At 44.2% G+C, this 24,831-nt stretch overlaps 1 protein-coding gene across 2 annotated transcripts; it reads right to left on the bottom strand.

Moving 5' to 3' along the window:
• Positions 1 to 1,440: 1,440 nt before the first annotated feature.
• On the bottom strand, positions 1,441 to 24,275 carry LIPM (lipase family member M). 2 transcript variants are annotated; one of them, XM_021696159.1, is made up of 10 exons: positions 24,108 to 24,275; positions 17,513 to 17,773; positions 14,708 to 14,825; positions 11,519 to 11,717; positions 10,563 to 10,672; positions 8,152 to 8,288; positions 7,626 to 7,772; positions 6,505 to 6,576; positions 5,228 to 5,299; positions 1,441 to 1,757 (listed from the first exon to the last, which is right to left on the bottom strand). In XM_021696159.1, the coding sequence occupies exons 2-10, from the start codon at positions 17,609 to 17,611 to the stop codon at positions 1,488 to 1,490; spliced, it is 1,224 nt and encodes a 407-aa protein (XP_021551834.1). In that variant the 5' UTR covers positions 17,612 to 17,773; positions 24,108 to 24,275; the 3' UTR covers positions 1,441 to 1,487. The 2 variants fall into 2 exon arrangements, with proteins under 2 accessions (XP_021551834.1, XP_021551833.1); XM_021696158.1 differs by having other exon boundaries at positions 17,513 to 17,618.
• Between the last annotated feature and the right edge of the window lie 556 nt (positions 24,276 to 24,831).

Raw genomic sequence — 24,831 nt, 5'->3', positions numbered from 1 at the left:
TACCCATCACCAGGCTAACCCATCCCCCCACAACCCTCCCCTCTAGAACCCTCAGTTTGTTTTTCAGAGTCCATCTAGACAAAGAATTTCTTTACAAGAAATAGAGCAATAGGATGTGATGGTATCTGGATTATACTTCTAGAGGAGAGAGAGAATATCAAAATAATATTTCTCAAGTCCTTTGTCAGTGAGACAGAAAAGAAATAAACACATTTAAAGATGATTGAATTTTGCAAAGCAAGACTGAGTCATTAATATCTTCAGACATGGACTAAGCCACACTATATGTGGTAACAAATAAACAGTCTAAGAAAGAATGATTTACCATCCTTGAACAGAGTAAGGGTTTAATGAAAATCCAATCCAGGAGTATTTATTGAACTATGTACAGAGCCTTAAGGTACATGTTTTGTGAGGGAAGTAGTAGGGTGTGGATATAGATTCTGAAGCCTTTAAGTGTCTCTTAAAGTATTTAAGACAGATTTGCATTGAATGAAGTTAGCAGGTGACTCTGGGGGATTGAATAAACAAGCGAACTTCACGCACCAGTATACCTTCAATCTGGTTTGCAAAATTACACTCTCACTCACGTAATTTATAACTGTCATCTTTGAAACTGTGTGAACATTGAACATTTTTCTAAAGAAATAAATCCAGATTTGTGGATGAGTCTGGGTACTTGTCAAGATCAAAGGATAGAACACATGACAGTTTGTGTCATTATGCTCATGACTTTCTAAAGCTTTCTTCCCAGTTTTTAATTTTTGAAGGGGGAAAACGGGGCCAGATATTGGTAGCCTCAGGCAGTAAACTCTCATATGAACTTGGACTTGGCACTAGGTACTGAAACACAGACGTGCTCCATGCAGGGCATAATGTACTTGCTGGAAAAGTCACTAAATATCTTACCAGATTATTTCCTCTGAGACTCAACTATAAAACTTGGCCCTTTTTAATGATGCTTAAAATATATTTCGTCCATACTGTTCTTTTTCCATCTCTCTCTCTCTTTCTTTCCTAAAACAGCTCAGCTTCCTTAGGTAGCGTGATGTCTCTATGGCAATAAGGTGAAAATGTCTAGCTTATTTTGTTGTAGTTACAACCATCCAGACATTCAAGACCTCTGTCTCTGTCCCAATCCGTCATTTTACTTGACTGTTCCAAAAATATGGCTTCTAGAAAAAAAGTTAACATTGTAAAGGGGTCTACCTGAATGACATAAAGAGTCCTAGTTAACTTCTGGCTGTCAGGTAAAACCTGCTCTTCAGGATGGCAGAATATATAACACATGAAACCTATGTTCACCCAATGAGTATTTTAACTAGCTAAAAAACATTTAAATGTCCGTTTTAGTGTCAAATACAGGAACTCTGAAGGAATGGGTATTATATCTCTGCCCTCCCTTCCCCACCCCCTTCTACTGATATGGGAGGTTTCTAATTTCTGGAAATCCTGAAAAATCCTAAGACTCATCAGTATCGGATGCTTCACAGCCTGATCCCGCACTTTCCCTGGGAGAAGCTGGTCTCCTCCTGCTTCATCAGATGTATGATCTCATTGTACATACGGTGAGGAGCATCCAAGCCCCAGATGAAATCCACATGTGCCCACTCAGGAATGTTCTTATGGTAGATGAGATTGGTCACCTCAGAGAGCAGTGTCTTCACGTCCTCTGGATTTGAAAGCCAGTCCTGACCCCCAGTCCACACTGCAGTGGGGACCATCATATCTCCGACTTTGTACCTTATGGGAGTTGGCTAGAAAAAAGGAATCGTTTTTAACTGTCGGTAACATATGGATTTCCAAACTCACGATTTATATTTCAAGTCAACAGAGTCAAAATATGTCATGTGTTGCGAAGAAAGGTGCACGGGCACCGCAGCCAAACAGGACCCCATCCAGAGTTGTCTGTTCAGCCCCTACTTGAAGGTACAGTGGGTTAGCCTCAGTTTCTTCATCTAGGAAATGGGGATGACGCTTGTAACAACTTACGAGGTTAAGTGACAAACCATGTAAGTGGCTTTCCACCTTAAGCATGAATTTTCAATTATTTTTCTCCTTATTTATAAATATTTAACACATACGTTGCCTTTGGAAGATAATGTTCCTGTCCTTTTAAAGGCTGATTTCACAAATTTCATGAGGCCAGAGGGAGAGAGATTCTCGAGAGAAAGGCAAGAGATTGGAGTCCCCTGAGAAGGTAGCTGGGTCTTCACAGAGACTTTCTGGGAGAACAGAAAGGCCTTGAGGCAGTCCAAGCTCAAAACCTGGGGAAGTCAGAGGCCCTAGAACTCGGGTCATTTGAGCGGGGGGGGGCGGGGAGGGGTAATGATTAGACCCCTGCTCCAGTCCCCCATCACCCGAAGAAAGTCATCTAGGATTCCGAACTGACGATCTCCCTTATTCAAGCCGTGCTTCTAGATCAGACTGGCTGGCTGAGCCCTGAGGTTAATCAAGCACCCAGAACTTTCCACAGTAATGTTGAGCCCCGATTCTTCTCAGAAAATCCACCATGGAGCCAAGGCTTTAACCCAGGAATCTTGGTTGATTCTGTGGCTTTCTAAGAATTTAGAGTTCTAGCCTGAGACTGTGATTTACAATAACGAGTATATATTTGGTCTTCATTCCCATTTCTGGCACAGACCTCCTCTTTACCCTTGGAACTTACTCAATGACCAGAGCCAATAAAGGGTCTTTTGTTAAGTTAAAGAGGTGACTTTTGGACTTGACTTAAGGATGGGGGCTGGTTGAAATAAGTCAATCAGAGAAAGACATGTATCATATGACCTCACTGATATGAGGAATTCTTAATCTCAGGAAACAAACTGAGGGTTGCTGGAGTGGGGGGTGGGGTAGGAGGGATGGGGAGGCTGGGTGATAGACACTGGGGAGGGTATGTGCTATGGTGAGCGCTGTGAATTGTGCAAGACTGTTGAATCACAGATCTGTACCTCTGAAACAAATAATGCAATATATGTTAAGAAAAAAAAAAGAAGAAGAAGATAGCAGGAGGGGAAGAACGAAGGGGTGGAAATCGGAGGGGGAGATGAACCATGAGAGACGATGGACTCTGAAAAACAAACTGAGGGTTCTAGAGGGGAGGGGGGTGAGAGGATGGGTTAGCCTGGTGATGGGTATTAAATAGGGCACATTCTGCATGGAGCACTGGGTGTTATACGCAAACAATGAATCATGGAACACTACATCAAAAACTAATGATGTAATGTATGGTGATTAACATAACAATAAAAAATAAAAAAAAAAAAGGATGGGGGCTGGTCGCCAGTGGAGCCAAGCCTGTGATTAGAGGGTTGGAACTTTCAGTGCTGCCCCCCACCTCCAGGGAGGGGAGGGGGCTGGAGATTGAGTTCAATCGCCGATGGCCAACAATTGAATCAATAATGCCTATGTGATGAAGCCTCCATAAAAACCCTAAACAAGGTTGGGGAGCTTCCAGGCTGGTGAACAAGTGGAGATTTGGGGAAAGAGGCCGGCTAGGAGAGAGCTGGAAACTCCTTGACCTTCACCCATACACTTTCCTCTGCATCTCTTCCTTCTGGCTGTTCCTGAGTTACAGTCTTTTGTAATAATGGATGATCTAGTAAGTAAAATGTCTCTCTGAGCTCTGTGAGCCAATCTGGCAAATTAATAGTACCCAAGGAGAGGGCTGTTAGAATCTTTGAGTATAGCCCCTGGGTCCAGAAGCATAGGAAAAACCTGGGCTTGAGATTGGCATATGAACTAGAGGGCAGTCTTAGCGAACCGAACCCTTACTCTGATGCTATCTACAGATAGTGTCAGAATTGAGTTAGATCATAGGACACCCAGCTGGGGTCTGGAGACCTGCCTGTTGGTGGTGGGGAACCTCCCTGTGCCCATACACACATAGGAAGTTGGTGATCAGAGTTACCTTTCATGGTCTTAGATAGGAAAGGCTGGAATATTCTACGGCGCCAGTCATGTATTTTTCTCATTTTACAGGTGAACTGAATTCAGGTCTAACTCTAAGGAGCTGTGATTCTAGAATGCCTTTTTTGCCTGCGTGTTTTCTTTTTCTTTCCTGGGGCCTATGTTGCCTGAGCTGCTTTCTCTAGAATTTAAAACATTAATGCTGATAAATTAAAACCATCTCGGAGCCGGAATGATTTCTCCAAAGACATGTATTAGGAAACATTGAAGAAGGACCTAATAAAAAGTAGCTGATGCCCGTGACTTAGAGTTTGCTGGTCAGGGCACTCCCCAGTCTGTCTGATTTCCTAGGCTTTTATATCTAGACTAATGTACGGGAGTGGATGTTACATATGATCCAAGACTCTCAGGGGTTGGCCTCTGTCCATTGGGCTCCCTCTGGCTTTATGTTTGTATGGTCAGCATTTGTTTGTATTCATACACAAGCTAACCAATAATCTTCAGTGGGGATGTTATGCTCAGAAGAGTATAGCACCCACTTCTGACTCTCCACAGCTGTTCATTTTATTCTAGGGCATTGGCTGTGCATTTTCCTAGATAATGTAATACCTTTTCACATTTTTCCCTTGCAAATGACAGATGCATTAAAAGTGTGACCAGCAGAACTCTTAAGGATTATCTAGTCTAATAATAATAATTATTATTATTATTTTAAATAGGCTCCACACCCAGCTTGGAGCCCAATGCTGGGCTTGCACTCATGACCCTGAGATCAAGATCTGAGCTGAGATCAAGAGTCGGACGCTTAACCAGCTGAGCCACCCAGGCACCCCAGTCCAATAATTTTTAAAGATAAAGACATTGGGGTCTGCAGAATGAAAGCAGCCTATCCATGACCCCACAGGTGGTAGGATGGAGGCAGGACTCACAAGCAACCCTCACTTGCCACTGAAGGCCCTTTTATGTGCCATGAAGCAAACTCGTTCCTGCCATCTTCATCCCTGGTTTTGTTTTTTATTTTTATCTTTTGACCCTAAGAGGATCCTTCTAGTGACCACCAGAGTCTACACTTTTCCCTTCACCATATCTACCCCAACTTGCTCCTTAGAAGCCCAAGTGCCTTGTTCATGGCGGCCGACTCATCAGGAAAGTTCTCCTACTCTGTTATGAAAGCAGGAAGCCTCTTGGCGAAGCTGTGAACTTCTCTCTCTTCAAATGGAGTCAAGCCCGAACTCAGATTTGATCCCCGCCTCTACAAAAAACTGTCATTATAACTTCCCTCCCATTTATTTCAAAAGGATGTGTTTGATTTTCTTACCTGATTGCCTTTCTCCAGATTTTTGGTCTCGTTCCCCCAGTCAAATGCCCGGAATTCCCCGGAACTCAGTGCCTAAAAGGAAACAAATTGACATGGCCTTCAAATGCATCCCCGGATAAGGGTGGGATGAGCAGGTGCTACCAAGTCTGCAGTCGTAAGCCAATTGGAGGGCAAAAGCTGAGGAGGCTCTTCCCCTCGGTGTTAGGATAATCTTCGAGAGAGCGTAAGGGCGAGTAAGGCCCCTTCGGGGAGGAAAATGCACTGGAGACGCACTTGCCACCTTGTCCTACAACTCCAGGAAGTGCATCCCTGATGTAGTCTGTGTGTAGGTGGCTGTCTCCGCAGGCTGCCACGGGAGAGCGCCCCCTAGCGCCGTGCCATGTGGTGATTCAGGGAGAAGGTGACCAAAATTTCATCCAATTCAGAATTCTTCTTTCCTTTTGATTGTAAAGTCTCGCTCCCCGTACACACGCACACGCACACACACTCACACACACGCAAATAGAGCCATGACCTTAGAGGAACAATTTAGGCTCTAAATGGTTAGAGAAACAGATAGGACCGATATTTATGATTTTTAAAGTTCACCCTCAGTATGCTTAAAACTTTCTGCTTGAATTAGGAGCCCTCCTTTTTTTTTTTCAACGAGGCTGTGGTTGTTGTAGTTGAGAATCTAAGGTTAACTACGCTCTAGCTCTCTGTCTTTATCTCCATCCTTCTTTCCACAGCAAATCAACCACTCTTCAGTATCATCTATAATGAGCAATATTAGGCACAGTGCTTCTTTATAGGTGAAGCAATAATTAGCACCCACACTGTCCTGGAGTGAGTTCCAGATGATCCGAGATCTGCCCCACTGCCCCCAGAGACAGTTCCTGTGACTGGTGATCGGGACCCTCCCTTCTGTGATTGTGGGTGAAATCTGCAGCCCAAGGACTCCTGTGAATTAGGTCCTGCCTTCTTCGCATTTTTATTACCACTCGACCATTGTGCTGGAGAAGCCGAAAAGGAGAATGGAAACGTGATCTCCAGCTTCATCTGAAGTCACGCTCTTAAGGTCCACTAACGATCCCTTGGGCCAACCCTCCCCCCCACCATCTCCTGAAAAGATTCAGTGTTCTGGATCAAATTCATGGTCGAAACAGCATTGCCAAGATCATTGTCCATTTTGGAATAAATGTGAAATAACACCTGGGCTGTCAAAAGGACACCCTTTGACTGCTCCAGAGAAAATACACAGAGACCCTTGGCAAAGACAACAGAGTTAGCATTCCTACCTGGCTCCAGTGTAGGATATTTTGCACAGACGTTCCGGCCAGAGTGTGAGCGACATACACATTTGCTCGGCTCTGTAACAAAACACGAGTGGTTTGTGGGGCATGGAAAACTCACAAAACATGCCTCTTGTCAAGACCATGTCTCCAGGGTGTCAGATTGAGAAATAGGAATATCATCAAGTTATCAGCAATTATTCACGAATCAGTAATATACACACACGTAATAAATAAAAAATGCCGCTAGGTGTATCCCCAGGCACCTGTATTTTTCATCTGAGAAGAGCTTCTCTTTAGACATCTGACTTCTTCTTTTAAAAAACTTTACCAGAATAATTAAGGATGAGGGCTCTAGAATTGGGTCTGTATTCAAATCCTACCTCTGCCATTCAATTTTTAGGTCGATTTGGGAGTTATTGAATGCCTTAAATCTCAGGACACTAGTCTGTAAAAGGAGGCTATTGATCATACCTGTCTTATAGGATTGTTACAGGGAATCACTTAGCCTGGTACATAGTAAGTGCGTATCGAATGGTAGCGATTAATCATATTGTTAAGAAAAAAGGGAAAAAATCTTCAGAAGTGAAAGATATATTCCTCCAGCTTCTAGAGGTGCTGCTGGCAGACAGCACCCCACTATCAGGCTTCCTTGGGGGGCCACCCCAGGTGCAGACAGCTGCCCTGCCCAGCGTCTCCCCTGGCGACATCTGTAGCAAGTGACAGGTTGAGCTGCGAGTATAAAGACCTACCCTCTCACTGTAACTTAGGACAGCTTAGAAGGGTCTCCCCATCTTCACATCAATTGAGATTCCCACAGAGACTGCATAACAGCTTGATGTTTTCAATCTAACAAATCCTGCTTCCTTCCCTTCCCTGGTGTCATCCTAAGGGTATAACCCCAAATCGTTGTGCATACTCTTCTCCGCCTCCAAATCTATGACATCAATGTCTAGCGATGCCCTTATGTCAACCTTGACTCAGCCTGTGTTGAAGTGTTTTCTGCATGTTAGTATGGTTTGAAGAAAATGGAATAAGTCTCCCCTGGCATTAGCTCACTCTCAGGAGGTGAGACTCACTCCTCGCTTTGCTTTGGAAAACTAAGAATTGACTAGGCTCCCACTTACCATGTTCATATTGTTTGTATTAAATCCTCCCATAAGAAACAAGAAGTTGCTACAAATCTGATCGATAATCATCTGACCACACAGGTAAATAGCAAACTGTCTGAAGAATCTGGTCTGGTACAGAAATTCTTTTCTGCCAAACAGTCCCTGTAAAAATATGACATGGAATCGTAGTCATTACATCAGAGTCGAAAAGAAGTGAGTCTAATTTAAAAGCATACAGATCTTCCAAAACTTATAATGGAGCCCATCATAAGTTGAAAATATTGTAAATCAAAACCTGGGAGCTCTGGCTGCTGCCCAGCATCACGAGAGAGGTTTGTCTCAAATATCACTAGGTCAGGAAAAGATCAACATTTAAAATTCAAAGTATGGTTTCTACTGATTGCGTATCGCTTGTGCACCCTCATAAAGTCAAAAGATCATGAAGTCGAGCTATTGTATGTCGGGGCTGTCTGTATGTCTTAGCAAATTGGATTGGAGGACTCATCTACGCAGACAAAGAATTATCTGAGGAGTCACATACCTTGATCATCATATCCGGCAGCAACAGAAATTTGGCACCAGGGCTTTTTGTATGTTTAATAGTGGCTATGGGTGCTAAAGCAAAATACATTTTGATTTTCTGAGCCAGTTCTGGCATGGTGGAAAAAGCAACAAAGCCTACAAGAGAAGAGATATGTCAGTGTGGATATTGCCTATCCCAGAACCCATAGATGCTGACTGTACTTTTATCAAGTTATTTCAGTAACTATGTGTAATTGGGTCTTAACTGTCCTGGGAAAATATAAGCTCCTTGAAGGGGAAAACACCAGTAGCCAACACCTGGCATATCTTTTCCAGCTAGTAGGTTCTCACTGCATTATTGAATTAAACTATTGAGTCCAATAGTATGGACTTTGAGAAAATATATATACAGAGAAGTAACTATGTGCCAGACACTTTTCAGGGCACTTTTGTTGTTCTTATCTCATTGAATTCTCAGACTCTTATGAGGTGTTTTTAACAAATCTCTACTTTACAGTGAACAGAATTGAGAATTAGAGAAATTGCCTGTTGATCAGTAACAAGCAGGTTCTGTAATAAAATGGGTGTTGGGATAGCAGGGTTTCTGCCGGTCTCATTGATTCCTACCTTTTCTGGAACCCAAACTGTAACATGATCTCAAAAACCAGTTGTCTACTGAACTGGATCCTAACTCTTACTTTTGTCATAGATCAGGTCTGGGGCCCTGGCTAAATCAGTCTGTGCCCCAGTTTCTAAGCCTATGAAAGTCTCTGAATTATCACCAGGTAGGGACCATTCCTGTGGAGCCTTGGCGAGAAAAAAGGCTATCATTTAAAGCCAGGGCGTGGTCACTGTATTTGAAATACTCTACATCTCTGCACTCCCTAGCTTGGCTGATATCTGCAGCTTGAGTGGGAGGGGAGCGGGGCAGAAGAAGACTAGTATCACGTGACTCCCTCCCCCCAACCCACCCCGGTTCCTGGGGGTGAGTGAGTATTCATGAAGAATGCATCCTTCTCAACTTTTCCCTCCACATGATTAAGCTTGCTGGCCCCATGCAAAGGCAGGCCCAAGAGTGACTTGTTCCTCTTGCTCTCCCAGGTGTACCATCAGTAGGATTGGGTGGGAACTCCATTAAACTCTATTCCAACTGGATTGTGACCCTATTAGAACTCCTCTCAAATGTCAAGTTTGAGAACTCTCACTAACTTCTCCCAGCGATACTTTCTCTTTATGCAAAGTTAGTACAGGTTCTCCATCTAAAGAGCTCCATGGTTGACAGCTAGAAGAATCCCATGCTTTTTTGCCCCCTTTTGCTTCTCGAAATGGCATTTGGCTTCATCATCAGCACCTTTATCTTAATGTCAAGCTGGACAATTTGAGTGTAGAGCAAAGAAACTCTCAGAGGCCTCTAGCCATTAGAGCAAGAGCGGGGGATTAACACCTTAGCTTGCTTTCTGTCAAGTGTGTGGTGAGACGTGGCATCCCCAGAGCCATTTAATGTTGTTGGAAAATCCAGAGAGGAAAATGTGAAAGTCAGACTCTTTTCATTCGCCAGAAAGCACCAAATAAAAATAAGCCCACTGAACTCCTGCCCTGAGTTCCAGGGGGGTGTGCTCACCTGTCTCCTCAGCATCCCATACCCTGGCCTTCCCCTATGGGTTTGGCTCAGGGTGAAGGTAAAGAGTGCTCTCAGCCTTCCCAGGGAGAACCTTCTCCCCATGACATACACTGCGCCCTTCCTTGTCCTGGTCTAAGCCAAACACTTTTCCTACTGCCTTTGGTCTGAGAGAGAGCCAGAGGACATAGCCTCCACTCCCGTTCTCCCCATTGATGACCTGTATCCTACAGGGGCCGTGAGTTAAGGTTTCTTATAAATTCACCAAAAGCAAAAGGACAACAGCACGAAATTCCAGACATTGGCCTTAGAAGGGAAGGAACAAGACTTGAATGAAATCTGCCAGCCATCCTGTCTGTAATGTGACCACCATGCTTACTGTTTATGTTTATTTATTTGAGTGCACACTCTGTGCCAGAAACTTCTCTTAGACTTGTGTCTTAGACGAAACCCCTGCCTTCACAGAGCTGATCCACATTGTCCCTGAATAGTTCGAACACCTCTAACTCCCCTACGAAGGAGTTACTATCTTCATTTTGTAGACAAGGAAACTGAGACCACAGGGGTTGGACAATTCACTCAAAGACATTCACCTAGGAGGTGGTAGAGCCAGATGTGATCTAATCCCACATCTGTCTGCTTCCAGAGCCCTTGCTCCTTCTGCTACTTTCGTCCCCGACTTCCATAGCCCTCAGAGTCACCGAAGAGGTCAGGGCCAGAGCTGAGAGAAGGTCGGGTGCCGGACCCCAGGCACCTCTGTGCGCCATATGCCCACATCCCTGACTGTACAAACCTGCTCCCATCGAACCTACCCATGGTGGTGCCCTGTGAATAGCCGACATAATAGATCTTTTCCTGGCCGGTTTTCTGCAAAATAAAGTTTATGACTGCAGGAAGGTCAAACTTAGCCATCTCATCATAACTACAAGGGGGGGGGGAAAAGACAAAGTTACATGAAAAATTAGAATCAGAAACAACGAAAGCAGCCCCTGGGGTTTACAAACAAGCACCCGAGTCGTCAGCCCCACCAGCTTGTGACCGTGCCCCTCGAGTCCCTCAGGATGGACTTGTTTCCCACCCGTGACACATGGGAGCCTCTGGGCTCACAGACTATTTGCACTATTTGTACCCTGCTGTTTCTCCAGATAGTATCACAGAGCGATAATCATCTTTAAGGAATATTTACTGAGCACATGATCTACCGCCTAGTGAAGGTGTCCTGCTATACAGTTAGCAAAGCAACACCTGGCTGAGCAAATTCATTTGTACAGAAAGGATTAAAAATGCTGCAGGGGCCCTTCTCCGATGACATGGATGAAGAGCAGGTTGAATGCCAATAGGTAATTTACATAAAAACATTAAAAATCTTTTGTAAGACCCTGAGATATGTATTAGCCAAATTGATGGTCCCTAAGGCTTAATAGTTTCCCCGATACCTCTAATGTTGTCTGATCTCATCTCTTTCTGGGGGTGCCAGTTCTTGTCATTACTCAGGGGGGAGTTAGTCCCAGGGTACGCATCTGCAAGGACGTGGACCTACACCTTCTCTCAACCACCTGACACCAACCACCATCTCACCCTATTAGCCAGACCCATTCTTCTATTAGGGAAACCCAGTCCCTCCCTCTACTTCCCCCGGATTAAAACAATTGGGTCTATCTTGGTAGGATATTGATGACCCAACCAAAGTAAATCATCCAAATGCTAGGAGCCATATTCTTTACTGGGTTCTCCCAAAGACATCTGTGTCTGCCTCCACTCAGTATACCTGAAAGCCCAGAACTCATCTTGGTCTACGGAGAGGGTCTTGTGTTTCCGAGACCAGGTGTTCCCCCTGCTATTCCCCAGCCACACGTCAAAACCGGCGTCTGCCAGAATGAAGCCCAGGCTGCTGTTGGGCAGGTTGAAGATCCAGTGGCTGGCGTCCCCATTCAGGCCATGCTGCAGTAACACCACTGGCCTCGGACCTACGTGCAAGAGAATTTCAGCCATGAGACATGTTCTCCACCTTCCTTGTTACCCTCTAGTGTGCAAGCACTTTCAAGTTCAACAGACCCGTGTTCAAATTTTGATTTAGCTGCTTGTTAGATCAGTTATATTAGTTGGCCACTTAACCTGTCTGTGTCTTGATTTCCTCATCAGAAAAACAGGATTTTTGTTACAACTAAATAAAATAGTGCACAGGGAACAGATGCGACAACACCTGGCATAGAGAAAGAATCAGTAGAGTTTGGCTTCCATTGTTGTCTTCCTGTAGTTCTTACTCTCACTCAGTGTGTCTGGGCACCACTGAGAATATTGGAAGTGCCCAGGACATAGTATAGTCTAATTATTAAGGTAATTATGTGATTATAAATATAATTAAATATTACATAATTTTAAATGTATATATAATGCATATATATATATTTATACCATAATGTATAATGGTTTAATGATTACGGGCCCTTCATGTCAAAAAGATTCACAAGCCAGCTTGAAGGAGCTCCCACTGACCAAATATGGGAAAATTTGAGACTCAAAATAAATAATGATAGCTATAAATCGTATCCCAGTGAATAAATTAAGAATGAGTGAGTCTAGGGGCGCCTGGGTGGCTCAGTTGGTTAAGCATCTGACTCTTGATTGCGGCTCAGGTCGTGATCTCAGGTGAGGGTCTCAGGGACCCATGATCGCTCATGACCCTGAGATCATGACCGGAGATGAAATCAAGAGTCAGACACTTAACCAACTGAGCCATCCAGGTGCCGCACATTGTACACTTTAAATATATGCTATTTTATTTGCCAATTATATATCCATAAAGCTGAGATGAAAAGAATTTTTTTAAATAAAGTGAATATCACCAATATTGGAATAAGCCATTATCACGTGCTTCATGATGTGACATGCTGAGGACACAACTTCACTTCTGCCGTATTCGGACCAAAATGTATAACCTGAATCACATCATGAAGAAACATCGGACAAACCAAACTGAAGAGCGTTCTATAAAATAACTGCCCAAAAACTCTTTAAAAATGTAGAGGTCAAAAGAGACAAAACTTGAGAAATTGTTTCAGTTCATAAAGGAGACAAAAAGTCATGAAGACTAAATGTGGCATATGACCGTGGATGAGACTACTGACCAGGAAGAAAAGCAAACACAAAGGACTGGTATAACTGAAAACATTTGAATATGGGATGTGCAGTAGATACTAATATCAATCAATGTTAATTTCTACTCTTGCTGAATGTATTGTGATGATAGAAGAGAACATCCTTCTTTATAGAGAAGGGGATCAGGATACAACCCAACCTACTGGGTCCTTGAAGAGGCCAACAGGAGCTGCAGGAACAACACTGGCCACTAGAGGGGAGTATTCTGCACCAACTGGACCAAAAGGGCAGATGGATGGATACCTTGATCTACCAAACTCTGGGGCGGTAAGTGAACAGTGTAAGTAAACAGGATGTGAGAATAGAAACTCCATCCATGAATAGGGGTGCAGGTGACCTGTGAGCTCAGGCACCACCACAGTCATTCGATTGCTTGGGAGAGCTGTGCCTTGCTTACCTCCTAGGATTTGTGGGGCTCACTGAAAAGTTCTCTCTGCATCTCCAGACTCTCTGTTTATTTGTATAAAATTCATTCATTCGTTCATTTGTTCGTTCATTCGTTCATTCCACACATATTTATTGGCACCTAGAATGTGCGTGGCGTTTTTTTAGGCACTGGCTGTATAGCCTGCAACAAAATCAAGTCCCAGCTTCCAGTGAGTTTACATTCTGGTTGGGGGAGACAGATAATAAACCAGCAAATTATCTATCCTGCCAGGTGGTAAGTGCTGTAGGGAATGTAGCAGGATAAGGGGCCGGACTCTACTAGGTGGCAAGGGGCTGCTTCAAACGCACTGAGGTTGGAACATGCTGGACATACAGAAGGCACAGCTATGCAGCTGATATAAAAAAAAAAAGCTGGTTTTCAAAAAGCTGCACACGTGTAAACTGGAATAAAACAGAGCCCTGAAGCTTGTTTATGCCAAAGATGATAGCGTTTGCCCGGCAGTCTCTGGTCCTAGTTGAGAATATGGGCTAGAGTGGCAGACAGGTCTTGATTTGACTGCGGGTTTTACAGTATTCTAGCAAGTGCTAGCAGAGACCTTCTGGACAAAGTTACTTAACCTCTGTGAGTGGCAGTTTCTTCAGATTATTGTGGAAGTTAAGAGAAACTAATGCAAATAAAGCACAAGCCATCAGAGCTGGCTTTTAGAAAGAACATAGTATGAAATTGTGTTATCTGTACTCATGACAAATACTGTAGTTGCTGCTATAAATGTAGAGCTAGAGTATTCAAAGGAATACAGAACACTTTCATTGGTAATGAATGTGAATATTTTTTAAAAACCAGCAATAGCTGAAAATCCCATATACAAAAAATGGGACTATATGAATTGAAGAAATGTATCAGAAAATTAAAAATGTACATCTATTGCCTGATGCTTAAAAAACTTCAGTGAAAAGCTGAGCAACATCTCAAATACTTAAAGTGCTATTTGGATGGGGAATACAGAGTACACAGGGGTGGGCGCCGGGTGCCATGTTGGAGTTTGCATTCTTCATGAGTAGGGGTTGATATGGTCTGTTCAAGAGACCATCAGTGGATATTCTAGAATATCTATATAAGAGGGGTTTGGGGAATGGGTTAAGTGCTAGAAAGGGTCAAGAAATGGACCTTTCTTGAAGGTCTTTTTTTGTTTTAAAGCAAACGTTACATTTCTTTGAAATCATTCAGGATATTTGGGATAAATGGGGTGGTGTTGATGGGGAGGATGGGGGAGTGAAGCTATCTTTGGCTCAAACAATGGGCCCCAGTCTATAACAAGAACCCAGACTCCCCTGTACACACACAAACCACAAGGAAATCATTACTATAGAGAAGGCTGCCATGTTGGGGCGGCATGGGGGTGAACCATACCTGTCTTCTTAAGTTGCACTGGGCCTTGAGGAATTCTGTTAACTGAAAGGATGTACCCATCTTCTGTCACAACTTCATACTCCTCACAAGGGTAGCCTTGATGTTGGATGATTTCGCTCTAAGGAAAAGGTAGTGTCTTTTGAGTTCAGTTCTGTATGGCTATAGTCTCAGTGATCCAAAAGTAACAAGTAGCTTCCTTGACTCTGGAAGATATAGAAAGGGGTCCCATCTTTTCCCTCGTTACTCATGTTATCTTAGAAAAACTAGCCAGCCCTCTCTAGTACTCACTTTCTTTGCCTTTAATGTAGAGACTGGACTAGAACAATGGTTCTCAAAGTGTGGGCCCTTGACCAAAAGGCTCAGCATCACTTGGGCCCTTGCTAGAGATACAAATGATCAGTTTCCACCCAAACTGATTGAATTGGGAACTCTGAGGATGGGGCCCAGCAATTTGTGTTTTAATAAGCTCCTTTGGAAATTCTGATTCACTGTAATGTTTAAAAACCACTAGACCAGAAGACTGATTCCAAAGCCTGTGTGCATGCCAAAATTATCTGGGGGCACTTAAACCTACAGATTCCTGGGCTCACTTCAGGTTAGGGACCAGGTAATTATAATGCACCCATTGAGGCGTTCTTCCTAGGACAGCTTATGAGAACCTTTAGACAACGCGTTCCCTACAATTCTTTTCATCTCTGAGAATCATAGATTCAAGAGCAGTAGCTCTTAACATTTTTCGGTCAGGGATCCCTCAGGGAATTTGAGGAGAACTATAAAAATGAATATGCACATGGACACACAGACACATTTTTTCTATTTACTCTCAGGGGTTCCCGATTCCTGGTTGCCTATATATGGATCCCTGTTTAAGGACCTCTACTCTACCCAGTCATTACATGTGGAAACTCTTTGTAAAATACGAAGCTTCAGAAATCTCTTCAGTAACCTCCCTATTCCCACCCACCCTCATCACCCCGAGAAAGGAATCATTTCTCGCAGCTTTAACAGGACCAAGAGAGGAGAAAGCCAGGGGTGAAATGCCTGGTGTAGTGCAAGGGAAAAGGGGCATAGTAGTTAAGAGAAAGGCCCTGAGGTCTCCCTGCTTGAGTTTTAATCCTGGTTCTAACACAAACTAGCTATGTGATCTTGGGAAAATAGTTAACCTGTCCCTGTTCCTCAACTTACTCATCTGCAAGTCAGGTATAGCAATAGTCTTTACTCCATGGGGTTCTGGCAAGGAATGTGAAGAGACAGTGCACATATATAATACTCACTAGGTTACCTGGAATGTAGTAGGCATTCAATGAGCATCAGTGACTACTAGAATTAAAAATCACCCTCACCTTCTCAAGTAACTCCTATTTATTTGCAGACTTCAGCTTAAGAGATCTTTTTCCAGAAAAACTTTCCTGAATTCCCTGGATTACGTCCCCCTCATCTACATTTTCTTCCTCGATTTCACTGCTCTTGTAATTAGTAACTGGGGGTCTATTTTCCCTGTTGGATCCTAAGTTCCATGAACTGGGGTCTTTTGGCATTCGTAGATCTCTCTGGAATCTCACTGACTAGCGCAGTATCAAAGGCCTGTTAGGTGCTCAATTAACACTAGCTAGAAAGAAACAAGCAAGAAGCCAGTTGTATCCCAAAATATAGGATAGATTACATCCATAGAAATCCATCTACAGAATCAAACCCATTCAGGCTCTGAACCACTCGTATTCTATTTCATCGAATGTATCCCAGTAATTATATGGATTTCCTATTTTACTTTGCTTCTCCAGGCATAAACACTCAATGGCAGAGTCTGATTTAATGGGTTTTGGTATTAGGGCTCCTGAAGACCCAACAGCGCCCAGTGCTGGGCACACCCAGTAGGTGAGGTTCGGGGAGACCGGCTCTGCCTATAGCTGAAGACATTGCCTCCATGCAATAACTCAGAGGAATGTGTGTGGGATCTTCCCAGGGCCAGTGAGCTGGCGGGAGCCTCTCCTCACCTGGGAGGGTTGATTGCACGTTGGTTACAATTATGAGCTTTGTGTCCAGGCAGGCCCGGCTCTAAATTGCGGCTCTGCTACCTGCCAGTGGCGTGGCCTAACTTAAGTTGCTTATAGCCCCTTATTCTCAGGTCCTTGATTTGAAAAATGGGGATGATACCATCCACTGACCGGGCCGTACCTTGACAGCTTTTGATCACCGTGTCTGCCAAGGGGTAAGTATAACTATATGGTGGGCATTCCTAAACTCAACCCAGAACTTGAAAGTAAGCCCAGCACTCTGGGATACCTAAAAAGAGGTCACGTCGTTCATGAGCCTTACGTACATGAGGCCCTCTAGCTTTTAGCAAGGCCAGTCGACTGAGGTCCCAGTCCAAAAGAGGGTATGGAGGGCAGATGCTACTAGAAGCCGGCGTCCTGACAGTAGGAAGGGAGGACTGAGCAAGTAGAAAAGGAATAAAAATCACAGATAAAGTGGAATTGCCAAGGGCCTGGGTGTGGCTCAAGATGCCGCGATGATTTCTCCGCTCGTAGAACGAACCCAAGAATCCAAGAAAGATTACCTTGCGCTTGGGGCAAAGGGATTAAGTCATTCACCTGAGTTTACTGAATTTGTTCAAGGAGGACGAAGGTTGACACATACCCACGTTAGCATTCTTCCCAGTACAACCTGCTTAATTATAACTATGCTCTGCTAGCAAAAATCACCACCACATAGAAATATAATATATAATGCAGATAATACACAGATGCACAAGTTAGCATGTGAACGAATTCATTTCCCCCCAAACACAGAAAAATCCCAACTTACAATATTCATGAAAGCTTCTGGATCCACGGCTTTAGTTGGCATACATCCTGAATTCACACTTCTTTGGAACAAATACGCCACCAGAATCAGAAGCCACATCTCCGTTCTGTGTGAGACAATCCACACTCTTGACAAGATTTTTGGCAAGATCCAACATCAGCATTTATTTTTTTTTCTGGCAGTATCACCACTAATCCTAATGTCAGAAGGATCTACAGCTTTAAAAGCTGTTTCCTATATGTTCCGTCCAGGATTCCTCCCCTAAATTCAGAAACAAATTCAACAATCTTGGTTGACAGGAAGAAAAGAGCTCGAAGCAGAATGGAAACGTGGTGCAGGATGTCTCGGTGCCACTAGGCCCCTCCCAGTCCTCCCAGAACTCACAGTCACCAACCCTCAACTCCTGGCTGTGTAGAACTTTCTTTGATGCCACCTGCAGTTAGGTGCATATGATACAGCCCATAAAACCCCTGTTCTTCATCATCAGGAAATAGGAACCACAGGGAAGATCTTTTTTCTTTTTTTCCTAGTTTTTGTCTTTCTTTGGAGGGTGGAAAGATACCGAGTCTGCAGCAAATATTGTAAGCTTCTATAGCCACATTCCAAGGCTTCAATGATCAGTCCTTTTTTTTTTTTAAGATTGTACTGATTTATTTGAGGACGGGGAGACAAAAAGTAGGAGAGCACACAGAGGGAGAGGGAGAAGCAGGATCCCCCCTGAGCAGAGAGCTCAATGCAGGGTTCGATCCCAGGACCCCAGGATCATGACCTGAGCCCAAGGCAGGTGCTTCACCCACTGAGCCACCCAAGTGCCCCCCCCACCCCGATCAGTCCTTTTATTGCAGATCAGTGTACTGATGAGTAGTTTTCTTTAACATGTCAAGAAATGATAGGACATTTTCTCTTTTTAGCGATGGGTGAGATCATTGATTGGAAGAAAACAAATCTTCCACATTTAGGCCATTTCTATGTCCCTCAACTAAACAGACACATGCAAAAAGTTTTATTTTGGGTTATAATCACCAGCTAATGCCAAGAGATTAATGAGACAAATACCTGGCAATTAAATTATCTGCAGTAACTAAAGTGAGTTGCAGCCTAGTTATTTTCACAAACGAAATGTCCCAATTGGGTCAACTGTGTGGCAATGTGAGCACTTCCTTACCCTACTATTGTTTAAGCAGGCCAGGAGGATAGACTTCTTGTCATTTTAAGACAAGACAAAAAAGCATTCTTTGAAGTATTATATTTCTTTGCTTTTACATCAGCTCTTCAGAACTGAGCTAACAGCAACCACACTAACTTAGAGACGTCTGGAATGTGGTTGGTGAAGGAACCGAAGCTGGAACAGGACAGGTGAGTCTGTGAGAAGGTACTGCCCACGGTCTCAGCCTCACCTCTGCTAAGCTGCAGAGGTGTAATGAGGAAAGCCTGAAGCTCTTAATCTGGACTGATCTCAACATTCCCGCCACATTGATCTGCTGCTTGCTAAGGAGGGGCCCTCTGACCTAGTTCAGAAGAGCAGGGACGTCTGTCTAACACTGCAGAGAGCCCCATGTCCTTAGTACCGGCTGAGCTCACTCTGACGGTCTGCGAAGTGAGACTTTCAAAAGGAACCTTGGCTCCCACCACCGACATTTTAGGTTTTAAAAGTCAGATAGCTAGAAAAAACCAGGAAATCACATTCGGTTCTTTCGTTTTTAGAAATGTGAAGACGTGCCCAGTATTACCTGGGTAGATTGTGGCAACGCCAATCCTAAAAATTCAGGTGTTTTAATTCGTTGGTTAGTATTATTACCACATGGAAAAAAATGTAACATTTCAGTGTCCTCTTCCCCATTCGAGGACAAAACCACGTAAACCATCAGAAGAAATGACATCAATCTCTGGGAATTGTCTCTTTAAAACGTCTCTCCTGGATTTGAGATTCACAATTATTCTCAGTAATTTCATTATAAATCTGGGAAACATAATCTACTCACATTTGCTCTAATACATTCAGGTAAGATCAACTCCCACATTGGATTAATAAACTTGTGAATATTGTACAGATTTATTAATAAAAGAATCGATGCCAATTAAACTGATCAGTTCAGAAAGGATCCCATGTTTTGGGTGGTTTGGTTTTCAGCCTTTATGAGCTGTGCCCTCCTTGGGTGCAAGCATAATGCAGAGAAAATACAGTTCAATTGGCTTGGGTGACTGGTTCAAATTCTTGGGTGACTTTATAGCTCACAACTGTCATTTTGGAAGCCAGAAAGTGACATTCTAAGTCCAGCTCAAGGAGCTACATTTGAACAAACTGACATAAGTTCAGTTCATCCACACTCCAGAATTTTAACCACCTTAGCAACTCTCAAGCCATGGGAAGCATCAGAAACATTATAAACAGAGATGGGGGTTCAGATGTGCCAACGAACGTGACCTCCAACTTGGAAGTGTTTCTCTCCAGAGATTTATCTGTAGAGGTTTCTATCATGGAACTCTGTCATCTCTTAAAATGGCTTTTTGTCGTGTCCATACCTAAAGACGGAGGATCTGAAAGACCCTGATATCTTGAAACCAAGAAAATGGGTCTCCCCCTGATGTACATTATGTATAAATCAATTCAATATCAAAATTACATAAAAGCAACAGGTCTAATAGGACAGAAGTTAAAGAAAAGCTTTCTAGGAACAAAGTGAATAATCAACATGTAGCCTTACTCAAAGTTGTACTGTGTGTAAAAACTACACAAAAGGAAACTGTTAAAACAAACAAAACACTTCTCTCTCTCCCTATCTCTCTGTCTCTCAAATAAGTAAATAAAATCTTAAAAAAAAACCCCAAAAAAACCAAAAAACAAAAATAGGACAAAAACCCCCAAACAGAAAACAAACAGTAACACAAGAGTGAGAAAAAAAAGCAAAATGAAAAAGCCCCTCAAGCTGGGACAGAAGTCCTCTTTTCTGTTTGAGTTGTGAGTGAAAGGGCTCTCGACTTGGTATTATACTCTCCTAACGCTGAACTGAGTTGTGTTAAAACGGTTCCTTCAGGTTGTGTAAGCTGAAGCCCAGAGTCCAGTGGGGCCTGAGCCCCGGAATCTAACCAAAGTCCCAGTCGGTGCTCTGGGAAGACTCCCTCTGCCATCAAATGACTGGAACTTCTGGGCTGACTCAGACTTGGGCCTCCCCTTCCTTTCTCACCAAGAGGTATCTCGAAGGACACCCCAGGCCTCCAGGCAAATGGCCTTTTGGTTTACCCTTCCAGCTTGTCAGACGTGCCTGAAAATATAGGACTCTCATTTTGAGACCAATCAATACCTCTCAGCTCTATCAATCAACACAAGATGCTTCTTCTTCTTCTTTTTTTAAAAGAAAATAGAAATTGTTTTATGTTAAAATAAAGGTATTAAATTCTAAAATAAAGTGTAGTTAAATTTTAAAATGTAGGGTTTGGAGAAAATATTTAAAACATGATTATGGGGCACCTGAATGGCTCAGTCAGTTGGGCATCTGCCTTCGGCTCAGGTCATGATCTCAGGGTCCTGGGATCGAGCCCCATGTCAGGCTCCCTGCTCAGCCAGGAGCCTGCTTCTCCCTCTGCCCCTCCCCCCAGCTCATGTGCTCACTCTGTCTCAAATAAATAAATAAAATCTTAAAAAAAAAAACATGATTGCAAAATAAGACAACAGAATGTACTTAGGTGTATGTTAGGCGTAAGGAAAACTACAGGGTTTTAAAATAACAATTGCACGATACCACGGTAGCTGGGTTGAAAGAAGCTGTAGCCTAAAACGGGTTCATTTCTTTTTTTTTTTAATTAATTAATTTATTTGAGAGAGAGAGAGAGTGGGTAGCGAAGCAGAGGGGGAGAGAATCTCAAGCAGACTCCCCACTGATCTTGGAGCTCTAGGCGGGTCTCGATCTCACGACCCTGAGATCATGACCTGAGCCGAAACAGAGTGGGACACTCAACCAACTGAGCCACCCAGGTACCTCAATGTGGGTTAACTTCTAAAACCAAATAGTCATACCCTAAAAAAATTTTCCCTCACCTTTTTTTTTTCTTTTTTATAATTCAAAGCAGGATCCCATTTTTAACTTTCAGAACATACGAACATTTACCTTGAACATTCACTGACGTGTTAGGTTTTCCCTTTGACAGGTAACTACTTGTAAGCAGATTTTGTCTGTTCTGCCAGCACCATCCCTTCTGCTTGGATGAACACATTCTAAAGCTATGTTTTATATATGGCAACACAGAGGATATGTAATGATAGACACTCTAACAATATCAACAGAAGAACCCAAGAAGAAGAGCGGCTGGGATTATAAAAGTCATTTCGCTGGGGTGCCTGGGGGGCTCAGTCATTAAGCGTCTACCTTCGGCTCAAGGTCATGATCCCGGGGTCCTGGGATCAAGCCCCGCATCGGGCTCCCTGCTCAGCAGGAAGCCTGCTTCTCCCTCTCCCACTCCCCCTGCTTGTGTTCCCTCTTTCGCTGTGTCTCTCTCTCTGTCAAATAAATAATGAAAATCAATGATGCCGCTATCCCTCAGCTTTTGTCTGTCTGAAGGACGACTTTGCTGAGAAAGTATTCTTGGTTGGCAGCATCTTTTCTAAGCGCTTTGAATATCTCATCCCACTCTCTCTTGGGCCGCAAAGTCCCTGCTAAGACCTCCGCTGACAACATTGTGGGGGTTCCTTTATATCAGAATTGTTTTCCTCTTGCTGTTTTTAAAATTCTCTTTTTTCTCTAATTTTAGACAGTTTTATTACAATGTATCTTGGGGAAGATCATTCTGACTTGAAATTTTGGAGTGACCTCTGAGCTTCGTGAACCTGGATATCCACCTCTCTCCCTGGCTTTGGGAAATTCTCCACCAGTATTTCTTTAAATAAGCATTCTGCTCCTTCCCTTCTCCTTCCCGGACTCCAGTGGCACATATGCTGTTTCTATCAGTCCCATAAGCTTTCTTCATTCCTTTTTATTCTTTTTTGTTGATGTGGTTGTTTTAGCTTTTGCTCTTCCGATTGGATAATTTCACTTGATCTGTTTGCAAGCTCACTGCTTTGTTCTTTTATTTAAGTCTTTGTTCAAATTCTCTTCTGAATTCTTCAGTTCAGCCATTGTATTCTTTAGCCCCCAAATTTCTGTTTGTTTTTTTTTTATATTTTCTATGTCTTTGCTGAACTTTCCATTGTGTTCTTGTATGGTTTTCCTGATACCATTAAATTGTTACCTGTGTTCTCTTTTAGCCCTCTGAGTATCTTTAGAAGAATTATTTTGAACTCTTTGTCAGACAATTCTTGGATCTCTATTTCTTTGGGGCCAGTTCTGGAGGTGTGCCTTATGCCTTTGCAGGAGCCGTGTTTCCCTCATTCTTCATGATCACTGTAGCCTTGTACAGGTGTCTGTTCATTTGAAGGTGCAGTCACCTTGTTCAGACTTTATGAGCCGATTTTGGTGATGGAAACCTTTTGCCCGTGGGCAGGAGCATGCTGCAGCATGCTGTGATGTTATGTCTAATGGCGCAGGGTGCTAAGTGTGCGGATAGGTGTCAGTAGAAGCTCCAGCAGGGAGTGATGTCTTTTTGGCTCAGGCTGCTGAGGTCCATCTCATCGACAGCTGTGTGGTCCTTGGTGAGGGCTGTGGGGTGTGCGGTGGAGGCAAGGGCTGTTGGGGTCCTCAGTGGGTCCAGTGGCTAGGGATCAGGTAGGCAGCAGTGGTGGCTGGAGCTGGTGTTATGCACGTACTTGGCTGTAGGTGCCAGTTGCAGGGGCCAACTGCAGACACACACATAGTGGTGGGGGTAGGTGGGCGCTGTGGGCTCACTGGCAGCTGTGGGGGCCTTGGCCTTCAGCGTGTGCCCCCATGACTGCAGTCTCCCCTTGGCCATGCACATGGCGGTGGAGGTCAGTGACCTGCGTCATGCTGGTGGTGTGCAAGTACACAGCTGAGGGACTAGCCCTGAGCGTGTGCCTGGCAGTAAGAGTCAGCCATGGGAGTCTAATCTGGTGTCTTGCACTCATGCAGCTGCAGTATCTGAGATGCAGATGCAGCAGAGGCGGGGGGTGGGGGTGGCGGAGGGGAACAGGGACTCAGGAGGCTTGTATCAAGGGATGTAAATACCTATGGAGCAAACCTGGTGAAATCTGCAGGGGTCTGTGGTGGGCTCTGCTGGCCACTGGTTTATTTGTTTGTTTCTTTCTTTTAAATTTTTATTTATTTGAGGGGGAGGGAGAGAGCAGGAGCAGGGGGAGGGCAGAGGAAGAGGGAGAAGCAGGCTCCCCGCTGAGCAGGGAGCCCAACACAGGGCTCGATCCCAGGACCCCGGGATCATGACCTGAGCCCAAGGCAGACGCTTCACCAACTGAGTCCCCAGGCGCCCCTGGCCACTGGTCTCTCGAGTGGGAAAAGTTGCTGGGTTGGTCTGCAGAGCAGGTCCCTGGGAACTGTGGTGGCCCCTGCTGTGTGGCTGTTATTGGTGGCCCCTGTTTTCTTCTTCGTTCCTAGCTGTCTCTAAATATCCCAGCTTTGCCAAATGGGTGGGGTGAAACCCAAGCAGGCCTTTGATGTGGTGCCCTGAAAGGCTGGGGAAGCTCCCCACTTACCTCCTTCTTCCTTTCTCAGCAAGGGGCATTCTCTCAGCTGGGGAGCTCCCTCCTGACCCGGGGCAACGCTGGCTCAGGGGCTGGAGTGATGCAGGCAAAATGAGGCTGTCTTCCTTTATCCTTGGGTGTGGTTATTCTCAGGTTATTTGTTACACTGCGTTGCTGAGTTTCCTTCGGTGGACTCCAGAACTCTCCTGAAGCTGGTTTTATTTGTGGGTAGTTATCTAATGGCTGATCTTTGTGGGTGGGGTTGGAGGCTGGCATGTCCTACATTTACTGTATGTGTGACTCTCTGCAACTTTCTTACCCTTGCTGAGCCTCAGTGTCATCCCTTGTAACTTTTTCTTCTTTTTTTAAGAGAGAGAGCACAAGGGGAGGGGCCGAGGGAGAGAGAGACTCTCAAGCAGATTCCACGCCCAGCGCGGAGCCCGACTCGGGGATCGATCTCATGACCCGGATATCATGACCTGAGCCGAAATCAAGAGTGAGACACTCAACTCTCTGTGCCACCCAGGTGTCCCCCGTCTTGTAACACATGAACAGGAACGGCACCTTCTTCCCAGCCTGCCGTGTGGGTGAGGTGGGTATGAAGAGGGAGCATCAAGCACGCCTCAGCAAGGTTGCTTCGTGCGGGTCATGGAAGCTGTGATGCTGGCTGGCTGCTCCTCACCGTGGCCTCCTGCCGGCTGACTTGATGTTTAGAAGATAAACCAGTTTCTCCATC

Source organism: Neomonachus schauinslandi, chromosome 6 (genome assembly GCF_002201575.2).
Source record: "Neomonachus schauinslandi chromosome 6, ASM220157v2, whole genome shotgun sequence".
NCBI lineage: Eukaryota > Metazoa > Chordata > Mammalia > Carnivora > Phocidae > Neomonachus > Neomonachus schauinslandi.
This window is presented reverse-complemented; position numbering and strand designations above follow the sequence as displayed.

Bases quoted from the DNA above. Each gene is read 5' to 3' on its own strand.
- LIPM (XM_021696158.1), bottom strand. From the start codon at position 24,136: ATGCCCCTTGCTGAGAAAGGAAGAAGGAG. The intron at 8,289-10,562 runs GTAGGTTCGATG...CTTCTCTTGTAG, and splicing joins TTCACAGGGCACCACCATGG to GCTTTGTTGCTTTTTCCACC. The intron at 1,758-5,227 runs GTAAGAAAATCA...CCTTTTTTCTAG, and splicing joins ATCTGGAGAAAGGCAATCAG to CCAACTCCCATAAGGTACAA.